Below are 26,051 nucleotides of genomic sequence, written 5' to 3'. Positions count from 1 at the left end.
TGTAGTGTTCTTATCTGTATTTAAACTGAATACAATATCCTTTAATGTAAATTTATTGTTTAGGCATTTTAACATAATTATTCATTAGGTAATAGAACAGGCTGTCCTAAATTAGTGCATAGAATAATTGTATTTTTGACTGTCAGAGCAGGAAAACACTTATTTTTTGTTGTAACTTATCTATTTTTATTTATTAATTTCATAGAGAAATCAAAAAATGAATAAAAAAAATAAGACAGCCTAAATATTAATAGAGAATATTTTTGCATCATGAATTTGATCAACTATATCATCTAAGTGCTGAAATTAACCTGATCAATGTGTCTAAGTTCAATAACTTTTATAGTCTTATCCCAAGAGGGCAGAAAGTTTTGGAAGCTGAGGCTGGTTTGAGAAACATCCCACTCCTCAGATGTCTTCACTGCAGCGGTCAATGGTTCGATTCTTGGTCATGTCCCTTTGAGACCTCTGATCTGGTCTGGTTTCATAATTAATTGTTAATAATTTAATGTATCTCATGTTGATGGTGTTATTATTGTATTTAAATGAACGAAAGCAATGTTAGTGATGTATAGAGCTGAGCTGATGTTTATGTGTGGAAGCTCCTTTTCCCTTGTTGTTATGTTCTCACATTTGTCCAATTAGAACCTTCGTGTTTTTGGTCCGCAGCCATCTGACCTCAGTTTTTGATATCTCTGATTTTTAATAGTCTCTTCTATTTGACTTTCTCTCTTTGCCTCCTGTAGTGTACAAATGAAATTTCCTTTTTTTACTTGGATTGGAACTCTGCAATCATTAAACTCACACACAGATTTAACTTTTCAGGTTGTGGTTACGGGAAACAGCTAACTATTACATAAGAACAGTTATCTCACAGGGGCACATGGTCAAAGTCAACTAGCTGAGGATACTTTAATGATTGATCAGAAGTCAGAGAAAGGTAAACACCCTTCAATTAGAAGGAAATGAGACAGCTCGTGATAACTGAGACTATCAGAAATTAAAGATATCAATGAAGGGCAGCAGAGTGATACTAACCCAGATTGGAAGCCTGGTATCACTCTGCTGCCCTATGAAGGTAAAAAAAAGTGAATCCGAGACGTTTGGATGCAGCTTAACGTCTCAGATTCACTTTCAGTCTGAGTTAGTTTATTCTTCATCTTGGTGGTACTAACTGAGTGAGGGGAGGGGGCAATGTGGGGGATATCCATGGAGATATCAGACAGAAATGGGGGAGGGTTTTTCGATGGCTTTAAATGTATTGAAGGATTATAATGGGCCGTTTACACATCCACACGAAACCGCAGTTTTACGTCACCGACAATGACGTTTTCTAAAAACTCCTGCCAAAGTGAAGATTTTGGAAAACTCCGGTTTCATGGTTTCGTGTTTGAATGTCACAGCTGAATGACGGGGGCTCATTCTGGTTGGCTGACACAGGCTTTAAGTCTGGAAAAAGCTGCCCTTTATGGGTTTGGCATTCCTCGAGCCGCACTCAACGGCGGATTTACCCGCTGCCTGTGGACGGAAGTATCTTTAAAAACGAACGGGGGAGGGGGCGTATTCGTTTTTGAAAATACCCGGCTACGTGTGGACATGGCCTTAAACGCAAACTTTCGAAAACGGCCTCCCAAATGGGATTTTTCTAAAATGCTGCCGACACTGTTGTCGTGTCAACGGTAAACCGGCGTTTTCAGTGGAATCGCTGACGTCACACTCCGCCTCGCGCGAGCGCATACATCAGGACAACAGTACCGTTGGTACCACAGTGTGGCTCCGCCATTTATCATTGTACGGTTTTGAAGCCGCCGTCTCAGGCGCCACCATTGTAGCAGTTTGGAGCCAGAGTCTGCGCAGTAGAGACGATGAGGGATTCTGGGAGAATCTGAGTGGAGCTGGGTGACAATAATAATTTTTTTTTTCTTTCGAGAGTAATCACTTTCTGACTCTACCTCCCGACATATTTTACGATCCCCGAAAAAAATTCACAATAACAGCAGCTGTCAATCATCGTTAAACGTAACGTAAAGCCTCGTTTTTAACCTCTTATAACTAATGAAAACGAAACTTTTCAGAAAAAAGAGGACTTGGATACATGACAGCCAAATAATATCTTCAAATCACCACAACAATCGGACGTGAGAAACATTTCTACGAGGTGTAATATTTTTTTAAAGTTTGACCACAGCCCGTCTGGAATGGCTGGAAAGCCGTATTTTTAAACCTACACTGTAGCCAGTCACCAGGGGAGCAGTTTTTGTGGAAACCCCACTTCGAGCCGAACAAGCGAACGTCCTTTTTTTTTCAGGCAATGGGCACGTCAGAGTGAATACAAGCGTAATGACGTATAAACAGCACGCACAGTGCAACCTTTTTCAAAACAGTACAACAAATTGAGCAAGGGCGCCATCTAGCGACCTCATTTAACACATCTAACAGCAAAGAAGTGATTCCCTGTCTGTTTCCGAAGGAATATAATAACTTTATCATGTTTATATTATTTCCACAATTATCACTGTCATCACCACTTCGTAACCCTCTCATCTATCTGTCACTGTCTATGTTATTGGCTTGTATTGATGAACAATAAAAAAAAAGAAAAAATTGATAAAAATTAATAAATAAATAAAACAGTCAAGAGGAAACAACACAATAGCACAAATAAAAAACAACAAAAAAAGTTACATTAAGTAAAAATGGATTAATGAAATTGTGGAATGCGGCTTGATACAGATGTGTTTGGTGGTGGTGGGGGGGAATGCCAGAGATGGAGGCCGGAGCAACTGAAAGCTCTGCTTCCTGTTGTGCTGAGAGGCCACTGAGAGGCCACAGAGAGGTGGAAAGAGGAGGAAGACCTGGGTCTGAGAGGAGGGGGCAATGTGGGGGTTATCACACAGATATGGGGGAGGGGTTGTTGACAGCTTTAAATATAGGCTGTACAGAAGATTTTTTTTTTTCCATAACAAATAAGATTTTAAACATTTTGTATGTGTTCATTTACTTTTGTCAAGTGAACCCTTGATTTTTTTCAGTGAGAAAAATAAAATCCCAAATTTGCAACATTTTGCAAAGCTAAGGTGCAAAGTAAACTTTTGTGGTAGGGATATTAAAGCCTTTATAACAACATGAATTTTTAATGCATTGTTACTTTTGGCACAAGGAGAATTAAAAAAAAAACTTGCACTCTTTCACCTTTTGGATACAAATCTGTGCCAACCTGTAATTTTTTTAAAACAGGAAAATCCCAAATGAGGCCCTTTTTTTCATAAACTGATCAATTGATTGACACACAGGTTTGATGCATGGAATGATCACAGTTTATTTCAAAATAAAAAAACAGCATGACATACATTTAACTCTACAACAGGACAAAATCAAAGCTTTTTTTGTCTTTTTTTGTCAGTAGATGTTATATTTTGTCATATGTTTATGTTCATGTGTGTTTCATCATGTGTTGATAATCACAGCTCCTTATAGCATGAACGACAGACAGCTGCAAGGTGTGTCTTACAAGTACTTCCTCCACATTTGCTGCAGTGGCCCCTCACCCTTCTTTTGTGGGGGCACAGTGTGCATCCCCTCCGCTTTTTGGAGGATCCTGGCTCCTCCTGCACCACCTCTTGCCCCTCTTTCCCCTCCACCTTACTGACCTCGCCCTTGGCTTTGAGGACCAGGCTTGCTGAAAACACTCCTCTGGGTAAATGCCTCCTACTTGCAAGGGCCGGGGAGACGAGGGCTTTGCCGAGCTCCTGCAGGAAGACACGGCGCTTGATATTCTTGTTGCCATTCCAGGTGGGGTCGACGGAGGTGAACAGGACGTATGCGTTGAAGCACGACATATCAAGAATGTGATAAAACAGACACATGGGCCAACGGCGTGTCTTGCGAAGGAAGAAGTAGTAGGCACAAGCCTGAGGAAAAAAACAAAAAAAGGTTATAAATTAACATAAATATTTTATTACATGTCTTTCTTGATAAATTAAAAAAATACTCAGTAAAATAATAAATAATTAATGTGTTATTACATGGTCAAGGGTGTCCACGGCCCCTTTGCATTTATCGTAGTCCAGGATGATCTGCGGTTTCTTTTTTGGGGAATCCTCAATTATCAGCACCCGATGTTTGGTGCTGAAGAGAAGGACGTTTTTTCTTCTCCTGGGGACATAGGACACAATGGCTTTGTTCTGCGTAAAGGCAAACAAAGAGGAAAACACGTGTCGATGTTTGATGTCCAGCAGCTTCAGGGGGATCTCAGGTTTGTTTGACCTCAGCGTCCCGATCAAGGCCATCTTCCTCTTCTGCAGCGCCTCAGCAAGAGGAATAGATGTGAAAAAGTTGTCTGTAGTTACAGTGTGGCCCTTGAGCCCATCTGTGAGCTCCAGTCTCGCTGCCAGCAGCACGGACAGGTGTGTTTCTGTCTGAGAGGAAACTCGGAGTGATACGATTACGGGGTGTCGAGGCGTTGTAACGAAGGGAAATTGTGTAATTATGTTTTTAAACGTGACAGAATGTGTTTTATGAGAGGAGAAAAATGGGAGATTTTCAGACCAGGAAACTGGTGGCTGTCTGTACGTATCCTCGTTAAAGACGTGGACACAGTGAGGCACAGTCGGGGTCATACGGAGAGCAAAAGCAGGCAGGAATGAAGGTTTATAAATTTCCAAACATGTTAACTAGTGAGCCAACATGTGCATTAGTGCAATACTTTACTTCTTCACTCAGTCCCTGATAAACAATAGATACTGTATAGTGAGTGGGTGGTGAGGTAGAATATAACCATGACTAAAGATGATTTTGTAAACTTTACCCAGGACACTGTGCTGGCAGCAAAAAAACAATCAGACGTAGGCAAAAGCACTGATGGGGCTCTGCAGATGGCAGATTTAACCCTTTGTGTGTATGTTCCAGAATTTTGAGACTTCAAGCTGAGGCAGAGAGTTCCGGAATATTGGAACATCAAAGCAGAGAATTCTGGAATTCTGGAACATTAAAGCAGTCATAGAATTTAGGGGCATCAAAGCCAAGGAAAAGAGTTCCGGAATATTGAGATAGTAAAGCAAAGGCAGAGAGTTCCAGAATTTTGCAACAATCAAGCTAAGGTAGTGACTTCCAGAATATTGGAAAGTCAAAGCAGAGAGTCACAGAATTTAGTGTCATCAAAGATAGGACAGAGAGTTCTGAAGTATTGGGACTTGAAAGTTGAGGCTGAGTGTTCCAGTATTCTGCAACAAGCAAACTAAGGTAGTGAGCTCCAGAGTCTAGGGACAGTTAACAGGGGGCTCTGGAACTCCAGAAAACTGGAACCTCATGAGAGAAAGTCATGGAATTTTGAGACTTCAAGCCAGGGCACAGAGTTCCAGAATATTGGAACATCAAAGCAGAGAATTCTGGAATATTGGAACATCAAAGCAGAGTCACAGAATTTAGGGACATCAAACCCAAGGAATAGAGTAGGAATATTGGGACACTTAAGCAACACGCGACACACATGCCCTGTTTGCGCTCAGGTGTAGCAGAGTTGGTCTTCCCCAGGTAAACTTGGAGCTTCCATGCGTAGGAGGTCTGCACATCACACAGAGCCCAAATCTTCAGACCATACTTTGCAGGTTTGGGGGGCATGTACTGCCTGAACGGACAGCGGCCCTTGAAAGGAACAAGCTGTTCATCGATACAGATATCCCTCCCTAGGTTGAACATCTTGGAGAGTCGGCTGCTCCACTGGCTCCACAGGTCTTTGATCGGAGCCAGCTTGTCTCTCCTGTGGCGCTCTGGCCGTGCCAGTTTATCATCAAACTGCAAAGACTGGTTGATCTGCAAGAAGCTATGCATGGGCATTGACGCAGCAAAAATGGGTCGTCCCGTCTCACTGCTCCACAGGCTTGTAACCGACTCGTGATGTGACTTGTACACACCAGCCAAAATCACCACCCCCAGGTAGGCATGTACGCAGCTCCTGCGTATCCAGGTCCTTCCAGTCTTTCACTGACCTCCTTCCCTGCAGGTTGGTGAAATGCAGAATGAGCTGCAGGGTTTCGTCTGGAAAAAAAAAAGATCCTGGCTATGGCGTAACGAGTTGGTCCTGGGGTCAAAACGGGAGGCGGATAATATGATAGAGTATTTTCATGTGAGGGAGACCACAGGATTTCCCCATTTCGTGACCGCCACTGGTGGATGTCAAGTCGTTCTTCCTTTTCCTCTTCAAAGTCATCATCCTCATCAGTCTCCCCACTGGAGGTGCCGGGTCCCTCTTTTTCTGGTTGGTATTCCTCGTCTGATCCCTCCTGGCTGAGAGGTGATTCTTCACCGCTGGATTTCTCCTCAAAAGTACATGCCTTAATATTTTCAAGTGACTGCAGACATGGTTTCTTCTTCTCAGTTGATTGCAGACCTGCAGCTTGCTCGGTGCTAGATTCCTCCTCAGGAACAGGTGCCTTCTTCTCGGGTGATTGCAGACCTGCAGCCTGCGTTGCTAGAAACACATGCCTCACTTTCTTTAGGTATCTGCAGACCTGCCACCTCCTCGTGGCTCGATTCCTCCTCAGCAACACGCGCCTTCTTCTTCTCAGGTGACTGCAGACCTGCAGCCTCCTCGGTGCTCCGTCTGCGCGTCATGGTTTCCCTCTGCAGAAATGAGCAGCCAAGTTGTAAGCTCTGAAGCTCAGTTTTTCTTTCTCAAACAAAAGTTTTTGCTCACCGATTGGAGGTGCAGAATAGCACGTTGTCGCGGTTAATGTTCATGTTTTGGTCACAGTAAAAGCTCTGCCTGTAACCAGTATACGGTGAAAACCTCAATGCATCCGTTGGTGGAGAATCTTGCAGCCAGAGTCTTTGCAGCCGAGATTCAGTGTGGAGCCGGAAGTTTTTCTTCAAATCTCTTCTTTGCTCTCCCTGTGTTTTTTATCCATAGATGTATCTAAATCTAAAATTTCAGAATGATGATTTTTTTTTTTTTTTTTTTTTAATGCTGAGTTTTGTTTGGTCATGCCCCGACTCAAATTCACATTTTATTTAAGGATGCCTGACTGATTGTGTAACCCTCTGTATCTTCAGATTCAAATTCAGATTCTTTATTCATTTCACAAGGGGCAATTAATTTGTAGCTTCCCAGTGTGTATGCATTCATACAGTCAGTCAACAACATAATAAATAAATAATCATCAAGGAAACATATTTATATCATTTAAAGTGGGTGCAGAGGGAATGAAGGACTCTGAGTAGTGATTTGGGGCACATCATAACGTCTGCCTGAAGGCATAAGAGAATCTTAGAAGAGTATCTTATGTTTGCTGTTATACATTCTGTTTCTTTTTTCCTGTTATAACACACTGTAATCTGTATTTACCATCCTCATTGAGAGTTTATGTTTTTGTAAAATGTTCATTTAAGGTTAATCAAAAAATTAAAAAATAAATTTTAAAAAAATCTTTCCGGACACAGCACACAGGACCCTGCATTGACATGTCTGTCTGAAAAATAAATAAATAAAATAATAATAATAAAAAAAACTCCGAAAAAAATGTGTCCTGTTTATGTTTTATCCATCAACCATATTCAAACCACTAAAATAAATCAATGCTCATATACCAACAACAATTTTATGGTGTTCAACTTTAGGTTTTCTTTACATTTTGTGAGGCAAGAAAAAGTGGCCTTACTGACATTTCTCTGAAGCTATAGGTGGTGGCCACTAGTGGTCAAAGGGAGTCATTACATCTAAAACGTGTTTTTCCCCTTTATTTTTAAGGTACAGGCTTACGGTATATTTATTATTACGACGGCGTAGTAGGGCCACTAAGAAATAAAAAAAATATACAAATTTTCGAGAAAAAAACTAAAAATTTTCGAGTTTCTAAAGTCGCAAATTTACAACTTTAGAAACTCAAAAATTTTGAGTTTTTTTTCTCGAAAAATAATTTTTTTATTTGTCGTAATGTAAATTATTGAAAAAAAAAAACAAACGTTTTACTTCAGGATTATATGAAAGATATGTGGTTATGATAGGAGTCAAATGGGGAATTTTGGCCACAAGCTGTAAGAGTGTCAGTGTAATACAAATTTCACATACTAGACACTTCTGATAGACCGGATTTCTGGATTAAGATTAAAAAAAAAAAAAAAGTAAGAAAATAGTGGCAAAATACTGTTAACCCCACGATGTGTGTATGTTTTTGTTTTTTTTAAATAAAATCATTCGGCAACAAAAAAAGAAACAACTCACATTGAAATCTCCAGGCGTATACAACTGCTTTTATTGTATAAAGACAGGACAATAGTTTTGGGTAACTGGTCATAATCTGGTATTTTGTTGTTTTTTTTTTAGGTAGAAAAAAATTGGGTTTTACAACAAGGTTTAAACTACTAGACTCAATGAACACCAATCACAAAAGAATTAAAAAAAAACTGCACAGACGACTACTCAAGAGTGGCAAAATATTCTTAATCAAAAACTGGATCAAATCTTAAATACTACAGTATCAACACCTATAAAAACGCTTCCTGTTTGAATGCTATTGGAGTAAATAAAATGTGCTCGCTCAGAAACTGAAAAAATAAAGAGCAAGACAGAGGAAAGGGTAATGAAAGTAAAAAGCATGCATTTTGTTCTTGGTTAAGCCTCTCAAAACAAGCGAAATGATTTAGCCGGTGGTTTAGTTCTCCTGCCGCGTTGCTTTTTCACACTATGATCCCTAGAAATATACAATTAACTCTTCAACCTGTAGCAAATGTGGAGTTTGCAGTTCACAGACATCCACATTCAATGCATAATAGATAACATTCATTAAATGTTTTTGATACCTATCATCTACCAACTCACGGTCACTGCTTGGGGTAAGACTTCATTCAGTAAAAAATGAAAAAGACGACAAACTGTGTTAAGTTTATGTGAACATTAACAGGTGAGGAATGAAGGCTACTGTGTTAAACCAGACAGAGACAGTCATGGGCTGGGGCTTAAACGTGAGACTGTACAAAATCAACTTGCTTCAGAGGTCAGAGTGTCCAGGACACAGGTGGATGCAGGTACAGATGCAGGGTGAAGTTACTGGGAACCAGAAGACGAGCCTTGGCTGCCCTGTCCAGGGTAGCTGCCGTACTGGCTGTAATACTGGTTCCACTGGTTCTGGTTCTGGTAGTACTGCTGCCACTGCTGAGCATACTGGAGGCACAAATACAAGAGGATGGGAGTTACAAGATGTCCATAATACTTTGCTACATCATCTAAAATCCTTCACTAACTCAGTCCGAGGTGTGTTTACCTGCTGATATTGCTGGTTGTAGCTTTGTTGTTGCTGCTGCTGCTGTGGCTGCTGCTGCTGTTGCTGCTGTGGCTGTTGCTGGTGGTGGTTGTACGTCTGTGCAGTGGTTGGTGTCTGGCTGTAGCTCTGGCTGTATCCTGGATACTGACTGTAGTTACTGTAGTAGTTCTGGTTGTAGCTGCCCTGGTTGTATCCTTGATTGTAACTCTGGCTGTAGCCCTGGACACACAGGAAGAAGTCGATGAAGCATTTAACAACGACAGGTTTGATTTCTAGATTTCATACATGCATGTGAACAACAGATGTGTCTCCAGTACGACTCCACTCTGTTACGGTACAGAATCTATTCAAGTCAATGAGTCAACTTAAAGTGATACTCCGGGATGGAACAAGTTGGGACCTATCACAGGTCTAGGGCAGAAATTACCCCCACAGCAGTGATTTTGTGCAGCAGAAGCCCAGAGCGCTCGCACCAAACACCCCCTCCCTGCTCCTCTGCAGGTTTCCTCTGCACTCAGACGGGGCCATATTTTACTTGATAAAAAACACTAATAAACGGACTCCCGCCAAAAAAATCTGATATAGGCCTGCATTTACGCTTTATTTAGAGAATTTTCAGCGCTTTACTTTCACACAAAAACACCGCTAAATAAGGCTCTAGTTCTCATCGTGTCGTAAAACGGCGCTACCTCCGCTGCAGAGCCACAGCTGGCTACGAGGCGCTCGCCGCTTATTGTATCAGTCCAGATATAAACAAAAGCAGGTAGTCTGCCAGGACGAAGAGACACAATGAGAACTAGAGCCTTATTTAGCTGTGTTTTTGTGTGAAAGTAACGCACTGAAAATTCTCTAAATAAAGCGTGAATGCAGACCGATATCAGATTTTTTTGGTGGGAGTCTGTTTATTTGTGTTTATGGTCAAGTAAAATATGGCCCCGTCTGAGTGCAGAGGAAACCGGTAGAGGAGCAGGGAGGGGGTGTTTGGTGCGTGCGCTCTGGGCTTCTGCTGCACAAAAACACTGCTGTAGGGGTCATTTCTGCCCTAAACCTTGTGATAGGACCCAACTTGTTCCATCCTGGAGTATCACTTTAAGGCTGGCACACATTACAGGATTTTCCAAACTTTCACACATTTAGAGAGCACACGATGATAACTAAAGACAAATCGCACAAGATCTGTCTCTTCTAATCTTATAGTGTGTGGTGTGCACTGCGGTGGACACAAAACGATGATGGACAAAGAAGTAGAGATGGCAGGGATATGAGCTGTATGAATAACAATGTGAGTTGTAGGTTGAGTAAAGTTGTCACAAGTATTACAGATAAATTTCTGACTTCCTCTTCAGTCACTTGGGAGTGCCCCACACACAACAGAATTTCTCGTTCCAAATATTAAACATTGTCATTATCTACAATCTTTCAATCCAAGTAGCTCTGACTGGACAAAATCACTCTTAACAGACCCCACACCACAGGAAAATCAGACATAATGTTGTTTGCAGACATCAGACTATTGAGCCTTTGCTGGATTTGATTGTAAGAAGTAGATTGGGACAAAAATCAGCCTGATAATCCTGTATTGTGTGCCTGCCATTATGCTGAATTCACTCTGTTGCGTACTGCTGCATCAAAGCAACTCAGAGCAGGATGCATTAGACACACAATACTCCTGACATCAATTTACTGTAGGAATAGACTGATTATCGGGGGGCCAATATTTGGCATTTTGAAGCATATCGGCATCTGGCTTTTTTTAAAATCCAAGAGCTGATAAGACACAAATTCAAAACTGTGTTGTTGCAGCTCTGATGCAGCCGCTCTGCTGTCTGCAGTCACTACTCAGTGCCCAGCACTGTCCCACCCACAGTATCATCTGATTGGTTACAAGCAGAGCCATGGTTTGGGAAACAGCCAATCACGGTGCAGTTATGACAGTCATTGCAGTTACTTTGAAATTTTAGAAAACTTTTTTTGCTGTAGAAAACTTTAGCTGTTAATTTTTTTAAGTTTTCATACAACTTTATATTTTCTGAGCCTGGAAGCTGTTTAATAAATGCTTGAAGGTATTTGAATGCAGTTAAGTGTTAAGAGTTTGTATTATTCAAAATTTTGGCGCCAATATTTTCACTTTGACTGAAAATTAATATCGGCTTTTAATCAACATAAAAATGCCCAGAAACTGTCAAAATAAAACAAACCTCGAAAAATGTTGGGTCATATTTGGCTTGAATACAACAGTAACTGACATACTGAGTGGAGCAAGGCCAGGAGTGAATAGCTTTGAGGTTTTCCTGGTTGAGGTGGCAATTGAGGAAACTCCAGCTGTTGGACAGTCCTGCAACTTGCTGGACAGATATGCAGCCAGAGATGTTTGACTGATGAGAGCATGCAACAAAGCAGAGCCAGAATGGAGACACGTGGTGTATTTAAAGAGTGAGTACCTGGTTATATCCGCCCTTGTTGTAAGGAGCTGGACGATTGTAGCTTCCTCCAGACTGCTGGCTGCGGTTGTATCCACCTCGAGAATCAGAGCCTCCGTCACGGTAACTGTTGCCCCAACGGTTCTGGCCGTAGCTGCCACGGTTGTAACCTGTCAATCACACAGAGAGGATGAATTAAAAGTGAGTGTGTTGATCAAAATAGTAAAGTGTTGTGTGGGCCTGTCATGATAATCAATAAATCAATTAACCGAACGATAAATAAAAATATCCTTGGTAAGTTTGCCAGCCTCGATAAAGTGACACGTGCATGTTTGTTTTCCTCCTCTCTTTCCACCAAAGAGGCTGAATGAGAAGATGGCTCACTACGTCTATCTTTCCTAACATGGGGGTGCATAGGTTCTATAGCGGATTTAGCGGATTTATAGCGGAGTGAGCATCTGTCAAAAATGCGATCTTTGGGGTGAAGACGGGGCTGCTCCCGCGTACACACGGAGAGAGCTGAAGCGAGCGTCCTGGGGGGTAAGGAGGAAACACACGCTAATATGAGTGATACAGTTCTTCAAAGTTCAAAGTTCAAAGATACACTTCTTAAGCCGCCTGCCACAGTCCCAGTGTGGGAATATTTTGTTTTTTATCAGAATGAACAAAGTGTGAGCTCATGAACACCAACGAGCTGATATGTCGCATTTGTTTGAAAATAGTGGCGACGAAGAAGAAGAAGGGGAGGTGCAGCGGAGCCTTGTTCTTTGACAATCCGCACTTACTGAGGCTTTTGGTCGGCAAAGTAAATGGAAATAAAAGCGCCAAATGGTGGCGCTCAAAGACAGATACATTGCCAAAGAAATGCAGCCCTTCAATACGGTTGAAAGCCAGAAATATTAAAAATGTTTGACAGACAGTACGGATTGACTGGGAAAAAGTACATGTTACAAACAATTCAGGAACTGTATAAACTCCCTTTTATTTAGGCTATAGTTTTATTGTTGTTTTTTTTTGGAATTTCATTTTTTCTTTAGAGACAGGGTCCATGTTTTATTGTTTTTGATTAGTATTAATCATTTTCATTGACATGTATTTTTTTCTAAAAGAGAGTCCATTTCATTTTCATTGTATTTTTTTTCTCTTTCTTGTTTGTTCAATTTATTACATTTTTTGTTTAGTTTATTTTATTTAAAAGATCCTGGCCTTTTAATTACAGTTAAATACTCTAAAGAAATTAAAGTTTCTTGCTTTTGATATGGTGTACTCACTTTATTATCCCATTAACATAATTACATTAATGAAAAAATGGATAAAAAATCAAAATAATATTGACAATAATATCGTTTATCGGCAACAATATTTTGGAAAATTATCGTCTAGCAAAATTTGTTATCGGGACAGGCCTAGTGTTGTGCAATCAGAAGATTCTCACCTCCTCTGTATCCACTGCCTCCATCCCCGCTGCGGTTTTGGTAGCCACCACGGGATCCATCGCGGTTGTCGTACCGCTGGAAGCTCCCGCCACCACCGCGGCCACGGAACCCGCCCTGCCTGTTGTCGAAACGCTTGTCAGGGGGCGGGCCAGCCTTGCGACCCTCCTCATTGTACTGCTTCAACAGACTCTCAGCCTCCTCGCGCTGCAGCTCAATGTGCGTCACAGACTCCAGGAAGTCGCAAGCCTCAGGGAGAGTAAAGTTGGCTTTGGAGAGTGTCAGAGATGACCGCAAGAAGAGGAGGAGAGAGACAGTCCATCCATGAGAGACGGATGGAGAGGTGGAGAAAAAGGGGAGACAGAAGGAGAAATAGAGGGGAAGGGGGTTGTAGTGAAGACCAGAGCAGTCACACCACCGAAAGACAAAATGAAACACAATTACTACCATACAGGGAAATCTGAAATCAGAGAGAAATTAAAAGCAGGTAGGTGAAGCAGATGGCAGGGTAAAGGGAACAAACATCACCTCCAGGAAAAGTGGAGGAAAAATTTGTTTAAGCAGACAAAGGAGAGGGAGGAGTTCAATAGAGGAGGGGCGGGGATAAAAAGGACGACTAGAGGGTTGGTGAGAAGAGGAAACAGCACTGCAAACCAAGGGTATCACATCCAATTCTTTACATATGGACTATAAATGAGCGTCAACACGTGACTGCTTCTAATTGGCTATTTAGAAACATCTCTTCCCAGAATTACGCAATGTTAACTTTACGCGACCCCGTGAGGCCAAGTCTCAGTTTGCAGTGCATCAGAGGTATGCTGAATGGGGAGTGGCAGATAGAGGGCAAAAATAAGGAATAATCAAATTCATGTGGACTGTTTTAAAATAAATGTCCAGGTCTGATATCTGGCCAAAGCCTATGATGAGGGAAGGGGGGAGGGGACATCTTCCAAGTTTGATTTTAGAGACAACACATAGAAAAGTAAAAAGTAGATCTGGTGTTTTGTTTGTTGTTTCCACAGCATTCCTACCTTTCATTTCTAAAACAGCATGATCGGGCACATCCTTCCCCTGCTCATTGGTTTGCTTTAATGTTCGCTCTTTTAAATCCTCGTCCGTGGGACAAATTACAATAGCCTTGCGTTGAAAACCTTCAAAAGGACGCATTTTTCGTCTCCTTGCTGATCCATAAACATTTGTCTAGCAATGGTGACAAGAAAGAAGTAGAAGCTTGTTTGTTATTGTTTACTTGTAGTGAAGAGAGCTGGAACCCTGTAATAATGAAGTGAGAGAGGTTTGGCTTGGATGTCAGTCTACGTTTTTACTCAGGTTCTAATGGCCTCTCATCACTCCACAGACTCACCTCTCGCACCGTGCGTCCACGAGCCAGGAGACTGCTGGGAAATGTTATTTAAGAACGCAGGAGGACCCAACTGATATTTAACTAGCTGCACAGCAGGTTTCAGCTTCAGCCTGTTGACCTTTAATCTGACATTAACGTGGAAACTCAGCTTTTACACAACCTCTTCATGGAGTAAAATCAGTGTCTGAATCAGTTTTGAAAGCTGGTGATATTTGTGCAATTGCTGATGTAGGATGCGTCAGGAATTTTGTGCACAAGAGCTGCTGTTCCTGTAAAACTACAGAAATAAAAAGCAGACTTAGCTTCTCAGTTTTTGTTCAAAAACTCTTCGTATTATGAGTATTTGAATAGTACAAACGTAACGTTAACACGATCAAACAGGGGCTAACATTAACTGGCATCTGTTTGTTACTCCAGCAAAAGCAATCGTTGTTTCATCTTTGAATCTTAACACCGCTTAGCTTTACTTCTAATCATCAGCTCTGACTTATTGCAATACCCTTCATGTGAATATTTCTCTTTAAGAAAGGATCCACAGTTCACCACAACCCAAAAAATAATGCAATCAAATGTTTAGCAGCAACAGATCAAATGACAGAAACAAAAGCAGCACTTATTGTGCAAATTACTTCAAATCAAACGCACTTCACCACCTACAACGAAGCTTCAGACGAGCACACGAGCCAAAGAATTAACTTTAAAATCACAAACAGTAATCTAATGAGTGTTATATTAAACATTTACTCCTTTGCTGCTATCAGATTCAAAACAACGTCACTGGTAATTAATGGGAAATAATACCAAAGCCCTGAAGTCGATCATGTAAGCAACAAGGTGTTCAGAGTTTGTTTACTTGTCTAACCAAAATCCTCCAACTTCATCAAAAACTTTCCTTTCCAATCAAGATTCACCGCCAAACTATCCTTTGTGCCTCCTTTCAATAGAAGCATGTGTTCCTACTCTGACGGGTCCTCCAACTCTTACCTGGACTTACCTGATCTTCAAACGACTCTGGTCCCAGTCAAGACAACAACAGACAGATATAACTTACCTGCACATACTCACAGAGTCCTAAGAAAACCAAGCAAGCCATCAGACCCACCTACCTGTCGTTACACTTCCTAACCCAAAGAATCTGAAAATCTAAACCTGTTAGTCAGTACTTACCTTGAGGGCAATTTATTAAAAAACACACTCAAAAGCTCCAAGTATCTCACTTTAAGTATAGCTTTTAAAAAGCCACCAAACTCTGTCTTATTAAATTAGCAACAGAAGGTGTTTTTCTTACTCACCAGTCAGAGCTTACTTGTTTCTCAACATCTTAACAAAGTCATGGTTTACTTGTACATTGTTGAAATTCACAAGACAAACAATACTGTATAATGACAAGAAATAGCAAGAGCAAATAAACCGAGGGATGAAAACATGAGATATTCTGTCACTTATGAGAGCCATTATCATTTTCTGTTTACAGTACACAACAAGCAAGTGACAAGAGAGCGTTCAATGCTTCTTCTACTCTATAATACACAGAGCCCCCCTGAAAGATAAATAAATAGTCCATTAGAGAGAGAGTGATTATCAGGGCACATTGACTGACTGTGGAGAGTATCTGAGCAGAGTGTGGGTGAGCAGCAGTACCTGATCTAGGATGTAGTTGCGTCTCTTGCGAGCAGCAATCTCGATCAGCCTGTTGAGACACTGGGTGGCCTGCTGGATCAGAACATCCCAGCGCCCGGCGTAGTTCTTCTGGCGACGTAGACCCATCACCTGCAGGACAAATAAAGGGTAAATGCAGGTTTCAATTTAAGACTTTTTAAGACTTTTTAATGCCACCTTGAATGAAATTTAAGGCCGAAAACACACGCGATGGTCTGGGAATTCTGCTGTAATGCAATCCAAACAGACATCATCCAGCCAGCTCTCAATAAATTTGCACTTAGTCATAGTACCAGACTGGCTTGCTAGCTCTGAGATACTTTATATCACAGGGATCAAAGCAAAAAAAAAAAAAGGCTGAAAATTTTATTCCTACAGAAAGAAAGCAACAGAAGTTTTTCTATCTTAGGAATAAATAACTCACATTTTTCTCTTTTGAAGCTAAAGATCTGGGCTGACAGATATGAGCTTGCCTCTTTTTCAACATTTCTGATCTACAGTCTCATGAATTTTATTGCTATATAGAGTAACAGAAGCAACAGTTGTTCTATATGAAACTCTGAATTAGTTTAAGCATACATTTTAAAAAAGTTAATAAAGTTAGGGGGTCCGGGGAATGTCCTCCAGAGGAAAAATCTTGCTATTTTATAGTCAAAATGAAGCCTTTTGGAGCATTTTGAGCATTTTACATTATAAATCTGAATCTGATAAATAAACTAGCAAACAACCTGAGGGATTTCTATTAATTCAGTGGACTAGGTACATTTTTATAGGCTTTGTTCACACCAGGGCCCAAAGTAAAAGAACAGACATGACAGGGAGTGGACGCTGATGCTCGCTGCTACAATAAAAGCCCTGAACACAGAGCGGACTTCATGTAGCAGATAAAAGTTCAAACTGCAGCCTACATTAAAAAAACAACTAGGTAGATGTTTGTATTAACTAGTCCTGTCCCCCCAAAAAATATATTTAATACCAGGATTATGATGGTTTAAGACTTTTTAAGACTTTTCAAGGGTGTGTGGACACCCTGAATTACCATATGAGAAGATGAAGAGCGGAAAAACCTTGTGAGATCTTTTTAAGTTTATGATCCATATTAAAAACTGACCTTCATCTTATCCATGATGGCATTTGTTCCCAGGATGTTGTACTTCTTCTCAGGGTGAGTCTCAGCATGCTTTATGGCCCAGGTGGTCTTTCCGCAGGCGGGCAGGCCGACCATCATCAAGATCTAAAACAAGTCGAAACCAAAACTTCACGTTTCTAAACAACGCTTTTTTATTTTTGCAAAATGGTCTGAATGAACTGACATTCAGTTAAATAAAATGAGATACAATCATGTGAATAAAGTCTGGAAAGCTGTCCTTTCTCACCTCGCATTCAGCTTTGGTGGCAGGCCCCTTGGTCCCTCTGATTTTCTCCTCCATGTCCAGATTGTGGATGAAGGAGTACCCCTCTGGTGGAGCGTAGTACGGCTCCGGCTTCTGTCCAAAGTTGAACTCAACAGCGCAGTTCTTCACCAGGACATGAGGGAACAGGGCCCGACCTGCCAGCGCCTCCTTTGTGGTTTGGAAAGCAACACCCAACCATACTCCGTTTTTGGTGAAGCCCATCTCTACCTGGTTACCGCTGTCAAAGTCCTAAAATTAGGCCATAAATGAAGAAAAGTTTTTTTAGCTTCGCTTGTCAGAGGATTTTTATCTTCCTTCCTTTTTTTTGTGTTGATTTAACTTACGATGTAGCAGCCGATGACGTCATTTTCACCAAACTTCTCACCAAAGTCTGCAAACTTGCAATCAGAGGATTTCTTCCCTGTTCCTCCGTATCCAAAAGAAAAGGGCTCCTCACCTGCAGTGACAGAATGAAATTCAATCTTACAAATACAAGAAATACTTCTCTCTTGCATCAGTCATCTTTTTTTTCTTTAACATTATCCTCAATTTCCAACCACTGCTCTTCTCACCAAGCTGAGTGCTGCAGTGGTTCAGTGACCATCCGATTCTGACCACATGAGGATCTGGCTCACTGCTGGGCAGGTGTTTGACAGGAATTTCCTCATTAACCTGAAAAGTAGAGGAGACAAAGAAGAAAAAGAAAAGTAAGCTGAGAGCTTCAATGTCACTTTGTTTTGACTGTATAAAGAAGAACTGACTCAGGACAGTTTAAAGTCTGGCACAGTTTCATCAATAAAACAAACATAAACACTCTGAGTTTCGTGTTTACACTAAAAGCATAATGAATGTTTTTACATGTTCAACCAGACACATCCACCTGCTGTCAAAGAAGCAAGCGTACCTTCATCTCATAACACACACGACCCCGGGTGACCCCATGTGAAGCTCGGGCTCCGGCCCACAGGTAAGCAAAGCCTTCGATGGTTAGAGGATAGCCACTGTAGCGATCTCTGGACACTTTGAAGTGCAGATCACAGTTGTCTGAAAATTTAAAACAAACAAGGTTTAAGATTGAGATAAAGTTAGTTTTCAACTTAGATCACATTACTATTTCCTTTTTTACTTACATGTATCGATTGTAACCAGAGTGTCGTCTATGTTCTCTTCTTCGTCTTCAGCAGGGGGCTGCGGCGTGCGGGATCTGTATAATATCAGCACAGAGTGAAGTTAGCAGTGTTTACAGACACTTTAATTGAGATGACTGTAATAGAGTAAATTGTTGAATGTCATGAGTGTACCTCTTGTCCTCGCGCTGCTCATAGTAGCTGTAGGATCTGTTCTCTTCGTAAGGTCTCTTGCGGCTGTAGTTTCCAGCCTTCTCAGACTCTACTTTGACCTGCTCAGCCTGAGCTGCAGTGTCTTGTTCTGGCTGAGGTTCTGCTCCACGATTGTCCTCTTGTTTTTCTTGAAGAGGCTCAGGTTCTTCTTCCTTTTTCACCTCAACCTTTATGTCTGAAACGATACAAAAACAATGACAGTGAGCTCCATGTCAGCGAGAAAAACTTTAAAATCAAACTTCATGTGCTACGTTTGGCTGTGTTCTTGCTTGTACAGTTTTGCCCATTTTTTCTTTGTGCCTTATGATCTTGATGAAGAATTTAGGTTGAATGTAAATGGTATATGGTATGCAGAACATAAAGAAACTTTGAAAAATATAACATTTTATACTTGATAATATCAATTAACTTAAGCTTTTCAATCAAATAGTCATTGAAAGTAATGTCTAGTCTTTGGCAGATTTAGATCTTACACACAAATACACATAACCCAGAGGCAGACAACAATTATGGCTGGTTTTATGTACTGAAAATTACCTTGTACAATAGTATCCTGCTGCTCCGGCTCTTGCACAGGCTTTGTTTCTTCCTCAGACATCACTTCACTTTTGTTTATATCAACATCTGCTGTGAAGTCAGGCATGCTGTGACCAGAATCTGAGGTTGGGTGACTTTCATACGGCTCGCCTTCTGCCTCCTCATCCTCGTAGTATCCACCTGAATCTCGAGCCTCCTCTTCTTCTTGGAGGATGTCTCCCTCAACATCGCCATCGCCATCACCATCACCATCACCATCACCGCTCCCCTCTCCCTCACCATCATCATCTTCTGCATACTCCTCTGCTGCTTCTATAATAAAAAGAGATCAGAATAATGTTAAAAACCTTTAAAGTGGATGACTTTGGGATTTGAAACTTTTATTCATAGAATGAGCTTTTTCCACAGCATCTGAGATGGACAGAACATATTCTTATGAAAGTGTAATTTTCAACATTAAATTAAATCACACCCACAAAACTTGCACTTAGATATGTTTGTAAAACTGAGTTTCGTTCCTGACTTACTTTTGCAGCACTAATACACGAAAACAAGTAACAAACTTAAAACCACTCAGAAAAGCTATCAATAGAACACAACAATCAATCACAAACAATCTTAAATGCTTACCCTGTTGATCCTCGGCGTCATCTACATCTTCGTCTTCATTATCCAGGGATTCCTGATAGAACTCATCCCCCTGTTCTCCTTGCCCTGGAGCATCACTCTGTGCTTCAGACTCCAGAGCAGATTTCAGCCTCTCTACCAGATCTGCCTTCAGGCCTTTAGTGTCCAGGCCGCGGCGCTGAAGCTCTTCTTTAAGTTCGTTGACTTTCAGTTTCTTCACGTCAACACTCATTGTGTTCTTGGATGTTATTCCGCAAGATTTTGCTACAAGAGAAGAAAAAAACGTGAGATTAAAACGTAAAACAATATGTTTTGTTAGGAAAATGAAACGCAAAGGCGGTAATTAGAACCAGCCAAACATGCAGCATTAGCCGGTTAGCTTAGCCGGTAGCGCTGGGTGGTTACTACTAAACAACCACTGCCTATTTCACTAAGCTGCGAACAAGTTCATATATACAGCATTAAATTATAAACTCGGATATATAAATACTTGCAAAGTGAGTTCTCGCCTGGAGTATTTTCCCCTTTTTGTATTCTTTCAAAGTTACCGCAATGGCTAACCTCGTTAGCTCGTCCTGAGCTAATGTACCGACCACCGTTGTAGAAGTAACTTTTACTCAACGTAGCTCCTCAGAGCGCATACTACTAAGTTACCCAGTATTTTCTAAATAACACGCACCTTTGCAATTTTACTAAGACTAAATTTTGATGCAAATAATAACAAATTTAGATCAGGCCTACCTCTTCTCACGCAAGTTGCGCGGGTCAGTCGTGATAGAAGCTTGAAAGAGACAGTGCTGCCCCCTAGAGTGGGAAGCTAGAACGACAACTAAAGCCGGATGTAAACAGGACTTGTACAACCGGTCATTCTTTCTTTATTTTTCAAACGTGTTCCCTTGTGTTTGTTGAGCTGAATAAACACTACTTTAAATTTAAAGCATTTTTATGAAACATTAATATAAAGGCAGTGGCATATTGAGTAAGTTAGAGTGTGCGTCCTCTGGATCTTGAATCAATCCACGGAAGTGATGTAGTGTTTACGTTAGAGGGATGCTGGGTAGTGTAGTCTTCAACACCTACCCGCCTATTCGCTTCAGCCTACAACTACAGTGAAAGGTTCTGTTTTTCTGACTATTGATGAGCTGGCATCACATTTTTTTCCCCAAATTCTGTAAAACAATATTATCTTGCTTTTCAGAAAAAAAAAAAAAAAAAAAAAAAAAAAAACTTTTAAAATATAAATCAGTATAAATTTTGTTTAACCAGGAAAAGCCTCATTGAGGTTAAAATCTCTTTTACACGAGTGTCCTGGCCAAAACCAGCACCTGCAGAAGCACATTCCATTTAAGCTACAAAAAACAAAAAACAAAAAAGTAAAATATGTCAACATTATCTGGATTCCAAACACTAAGTCACAAGTCAAAGCGTTAAAAAAAATGAATTCTTCCTTCACTTTGCTTTCAAAAATATTTAGAAAGAGTGGCTCACTCATACCAGAATCTACTTTTTTTCCCTTTCAAGACTCACTCTGAAAAGAGCAAAATCAAGTTTTCTGGCTGGGTCACGATGCAAAAACTGTTGCTTTCAGCATTTCTAAAATTACATAAATACATAAGATAGGAGCAAGTTAAGAATCACTCTGCAAACAAGGACAGGCCAGTGATTTAGTCAATGTGTAGCAAGTGTGTTGTGTGTAATAGGATGTAAACTCCACCAAGACTTAATATCTTTTTTATTTTACACAAGTCTTTACAATTTACACCACATCCAATGTACATGAACCAGCAAAGAGATTTACAGTTTAAATGCATCATGGCATATCAATGAAACTCTTGGGGCACATCAAACTCAAAAACAATCTGTTGATGAGACAAAATATCTTTTTTTCCACTCATAAAGCACACAAGATGTTCCTAATGAACATGACTTTTTCAGAAAATTAAGTCCAGTCTTTACAGGCAATAAAGATAGCAAAAGAGCATACATACACCTTTCCAACTCATAATAACACTGTAGCATTAGCAAAATATATTATTTTGAAAGTCACCATTGCGTTTAACTGTAAATCTCTATGTACAGTGGAAATACGGATTGGACATGCTAGATCGGTCTTAGAAATATACTATGAATATCATAGCAATCCCCCATAACAACTAGTTGCTCAAAATATGAGCTAATTACAACACCCAAATCCACAGTGCATGGATATGCTTGAATTCAACTCATCCACCCAAATAAATGAGCAGGGGACAGAGTGTGTAGCAGGGGGGGTTTCAGCCTCGCCTTGCAGCAAAGATGTTATTTTTTCATAGGAACAGGGAACGACACAAGTTGCCTGTTGACCTCCCTTAACTGAGCATCCAAAGTCTCTGTGGTTAGTGTTAGCTCAGCTATCTGAGTCTGTAGGCTCGTAAGTGTCTCGTTTAGCTCATCTTCTTTGCGACGAGAGTTTGCAGCCTGCCTGCTGTACTCCAACACCATGCATCCGCCACCGATGAGGAAGATGATCGCCTCTCCCAGCAACTCTGCACCCAGTTCTGCAGCTGCGTCTTCATTGAGAGGCTTAATGGTGGAACCCCGAAAGCCCATGATACGCATCTTCGTTCTCATCTCAATCCAATGGTAAACTGTGAAAACAAAAATGAGTCTTTAAGCATTGCTTGTAGGTCCCTTGTGCGTCAGATAACCTGTAACATGTGTGAATGATGTGTCTACATGCATTCTAAATAATCACAACCTCCAGCAATGACCTGGGATAACCCTGTTTCAGCTTCCACTTGTACCATTAGCTTAACATTAAAATATCTACACTCAATGATAAGTGTTTATATCATCAATCATCTGGTGAGTCGACCAAAACTTGGTCATCTTCTTGACCAAGCACCACCCATATTCCTCAATTTCTATGCTTACAGTAGATAGCTTAGCTCTCATTAAAGTAACACTGCATCTCAAATCAAGACACATTTTTATGGCTACAGACTTGTATGTTTTGGATTTAAATAAATATATCTTTTAGATAATTCTGCCTCTCTTACCAAGCCAGGTACAACTAACGTGATTCAAAATTAGCATCAAACATGGCAGTGTTTTGATCGACCAAAAATAAAAAAATATGTTAAAAACGGCTGAAAATGAGGATGCTCACTTAAATTTTATAAATTCTAGATTTATTTTGTTTTAAAAGAAATATTCTGGGCTCTGTCGTGGCATAAACTAAAGGGAAAGCAAGATTTACACACAACCTGCTCAATGACAGAGAAGACCCGCCCTCTTCAACCTTGCCTAGCTACTATTGGTCGACCAGATATAACCATGAATCTGATTGGATCACACTTTTGTCACATGCGCTCTCATTGGTTGTTTCAGCACTCCTCATTTATCCCCGGTCAGGGTGTCTTACACCGATGTTTAGCGGTCACAGGCTGCCGTTAGCTCGGTTACTCACGCTGTGCCGGTGGTAGACAGATGTAGTTTTTAAAGAATTCACTTCTCATGGCTCCTGCTTTTATTCTGTTCGCCACAGGCTTGCTGAGCTGCCTCACTCCAAGGTAGAGGAGCTTGGCGATGGGGAAGGCACCGACCACCATCTTTGCGGAAACACTTCACCACTGTCGGGCGGAGCACGTTTAGGTTACGTGGTGACGTAAATGATTGACAAACAAGCCCTCCACAGGCGTGCAAATAAGGAGGTGAACGCAGTATCGGTCAAGTTATCTTTTTGATTACTCATATCAGAGGAGAAGATATGAAATTAAATAACACCTTGATGAAGAGACTGTGATATTGCGTAATTTTTACCTGAATATGAGACTGAATTTTGCCAATAAAACAAAAATACACCTTAGAAACGCGAGAATACTCAACCCTTTTCCCTTTACCAACACATACACTACAGGCCAGAAGTTTGGTAGCAACTTAAAGTTTCTATTCTCAATGCCTTTCTTACAAACAATTGAGAGTTAAATGCATTTTCTAGAAGGGTTGCAAGAGTCACAACTTCAGTGCAAAAGTGAAAAAAAAAATCACAGTTTGCTATATTTACATTATTTATTCATTTTGCTTTTGAGAGGCTGCGTGCAAAAATCATTGTTTTAGGTAAAGGGTGTCATAAAGAAGGTACAGTATTTCATCTTTCAGCATTATGCAGTTCCATCTAGACTAAGACTTGTGGGTCTAAAGTTTGTTTTTCAGCAAGATAATAACCTTAGTGTTCTGCCAAGCTGTGTCAAGGTCTGGGATTGGATTGATCAGTCTGAAAAGTGCATCCCACAATTCAGTAATATCTTGGTGTTAAACGTAACAAAGCCTGGAATGCAATTCCTGGCATAAAACTAAAAAAAAACTTGTGGAACAAATGTCTTGTTTATGCTATAATTTTGTCTAAGTCCAAGGAGGTTATTTTTCCTTTATATAGTAGTCCTGTTTATTTTGTTGCAAAGTAAACCAGTGAAACTATGGTCTTGATATAAAACTTTTGGCCTTTACTAAAGGCTATATATGGTGGCCCTGAAGTGCAAAACACAACAACAACAAAAGAGAAAATGCAACGACAAAAAATACAATGCAAGCAAAAGAAAAATAATAAAGAGAAACAACAAAAAAGAAAGAAGAAAACAAAAAAAGGGGGAAAAAGAAAAGAAGGTAACTACTCTGCCAGGGCTAGTCTCTGATTGGATGAATAGAATAGAATAGAATAGAATAGAATAGAATAGAATAGAATAGAATAGAATAGAAAATACTTTATTTATCCCCGAGGGGAAATTCAGGAGTCACAGCAGCTATCAAGGAAACAAAAGTAAGAAAGAGTATAGAAAGTACAAAAAGGTCCACAAGAAAATAGATGACGACATCCTGTCCACCACTCCCCAGCCCAGCCAGTCTCCACCTCCACAGGGTCCAGGACTGAGCCTCCCCAGCAGTCTGTTCAGTCTCTGTCTCCTGGATCCTGTCTGCTCACTGCAGGCAAAGCTCCTCCAATGTGGCGCCGGCGTCCAATGTCAGCTCTGTCAGCCACGTTCGTGAACAGCACGATGCCACTCTGCCCTCCAGCAGCCCCTCTGCCGCTGGGCTAGCACGGCTAGCTCATCCATCCCACTGGAGATAGATCTTACGTTCCCAACAACCATGGATGGAAGGACAGGTCCACGTCGTCACTTCCCAGCTCACAACCGAGAACCAGCACGTTGTCCTCACCTCCTTCTCCTCACCTTGAGGGAAATCATCTGGCCTTGCACCAGTTAGCATTGACATGCTACAGGCTGCTAACAGCTAATTTCACATGTAAACAATGCAGCCATGGTTAGGATCTCCAGACAAACATAGGAGAAAAGTAGTAAAAAATACCGCCGAAGCCACAAAAAGTTTGGTGTCCGTGACCAACAATGAACCATACAAAGTAATGATCCACTCCAAATACAAAGATGACGAAAACGAGATGAAAAAAATCACAAGAAACGGACAAAGAAGAGAGAGCTGCTGCAACAAGCAGCTACTTGGGCAGCGCCTAGCAACGAAAGAGAAAAATATGAGGTGAAAGATTAAAAAAATATGTACTAATCTGTCTTTCTATATTGTTCCTGTTTTGTTTCTATGTTTAATTTTTGTTTCTGGTTTCTGTTCCACTTTTTGTTGCTATGTTTGCCCTTTTGTCATCCTGCTGTCATTTTTGCTGTTTTGCACTTCAGGGTCACAGTATCCATCACCAAGGTGCTGTTGCAGCTCAACTTTATAACACTACACATGAATAAAGTTTGTTTTTTTTTTAAAAAAAGGGGTGAAACTTTTTCAAGATCGAGCCAATAAGTCTCAAAATTTATTTTTTTGAACTTCATAAAGCATTATTTGTATCTTCCCAACAACAGAGAAAAACAATACAAGTTTTAGCTGTGCACAACTTCAAATAAACGTGTATCATTTGACAGACGTTTTACAACTCTCCGCCTCATTAAAGTGTCTGCTTTACGTCCCTCTCGATATTTCACAACGTAATTACGTCCTGTCAATACACGTCAATAAAAA

General features: G+C 40.7%; 2 protein-coding genes across 2 annotated transcripts; both read right to left on the bottom strand.

The window, feature by feature from the left end:
• Nucleotides 1–8,227: 8,227 nt before the first annotated feature.
• hnrnpul1 (heterogeneous nuclear ribonucleoprotein U-like 1) lies at nucleotides 8,228–20,892 on the bottom strand. Its single transcript, XM_074679362.1, has 16 exons — nucleotides 20,772–20,892; nucleotides 20,034–20,294; nucleotides 19,404–19,715; nucleotides 18,828–19,041; nucleotides 18,657–18,730; nucleotides 18,431–18,570; nucleotides 18,099–18,198; nucleotides 17,871–17,983; nucleotides 17,509–17,775; nucleotides 17,244–17,366; nucleotides 16,115–16,243; nucleotides 14,142–14,310; nucleotides 13,113–13,379; nucleotides 11,699–11,847; nucleotides 9,258–9,476; nucleotides 8,228–9,157 (listed from the first exon to the last, which is right to left on the bottom strand). Exons 2-16 carry the CDS (start codon nucleotides 20,260–20,262, stop codon nucleotides 9,041–9,043), a joined length of 2,622 nt encoding a protein of 873 aa, XP_074535463.1. The 5' UTR covers nucleotides 20,263–20,294; nucleotides 20,772–20,892; the 3' UTR covers nucleotides 8,228–9,040.
• A 676-nt stretch (nucleotides 20,893–21,568) lies between these two features.
• opa3 (outer mitochondrial membrane lipid metabolism regulator OPA3) lies at nucleotides 21,569–23,681 on the bottom strand. Its single transcript, XM_074679920.1, has 2 exons — nucleotides 23,479–23,681; nucleotides 21,569–22,657 (listed from the first exon to the last, which is right to left on the bottom strand). Exons 1-2 carry the CDS (start codon nucleotides 23,618–23,620, stop codon nucleotides 22,329–22,331), a joined length of 471 nt encoding a protein of 156 aa, XP_074536021.1. The 5' UTR covers nucleotides 23,621–23,681; the 3' UTR covers nucleotides 21,569–22,328.
• Between the last annotated feature and the right edge of the window lie 2,370 nt (nucleotides 23,682–26,051).

The sequence above is a fragment of the Halichoeres trimaculatus genome, unplaced genomic scaffold (assembly GCF_033239565.1).
Source record: "Halichoeres trimaculatus isolate MK-OKI-2021-1 unplaced genomic scaffold, fHalTri1.1 fHalTri1_scaffold_9, whole genome shotgun sequence".
NCBI lineage: Eukaryota > Metazoa > Chordata > Actinopteri > Labriformes > Labridae > Halichoeres > Halichoeres trimaculatus.
Note: the sequence above shows the minus strand (reverse complement) of the source record. Positions and strands in the feature narration are given on the sequence as shown.

Excerpts from the sequence above, each read along its gene's own strand:
- opa3 (XM_074679920.1), bottom strand. The coding sequence starts at position 23,620 with ATGGTGGTCGGTGCCTTCCCCATCGCCAAGCTCCTCTACCTTGGAGTG. Across the intron at positions 22,658-23,478 it reads CTGTCTACCACCGGCACAGC|TTTACCATTGGATTGAGATG; the intron begins GTGAGTAACCGA and ends TTGTTTTCACAG.
- hnrnpul1 (XM_074679362.1), bottom strand. The coding sequence starts at position 20,262 with ATGAGTGTTGACGTGAAGAAACTGAAAGTCAACGAACTTAAAGAAGAG. Across the intron at positions 13,380-14,141 it reads TGCTGTTTTAGAAATGAAAG|CCAACTTTACTCTCCCTGAG; the intron begins GTAGGAATGCTG and ends CACTCTCCAAAG. Across the intron at positions 11,848-13,112 it reads AGGCAGTGGATACAGAGGAG|GTTACAACCGTGGCAGCTAC; the intron begins GTGAGAATCTTC and ends TGTGATTGACAG.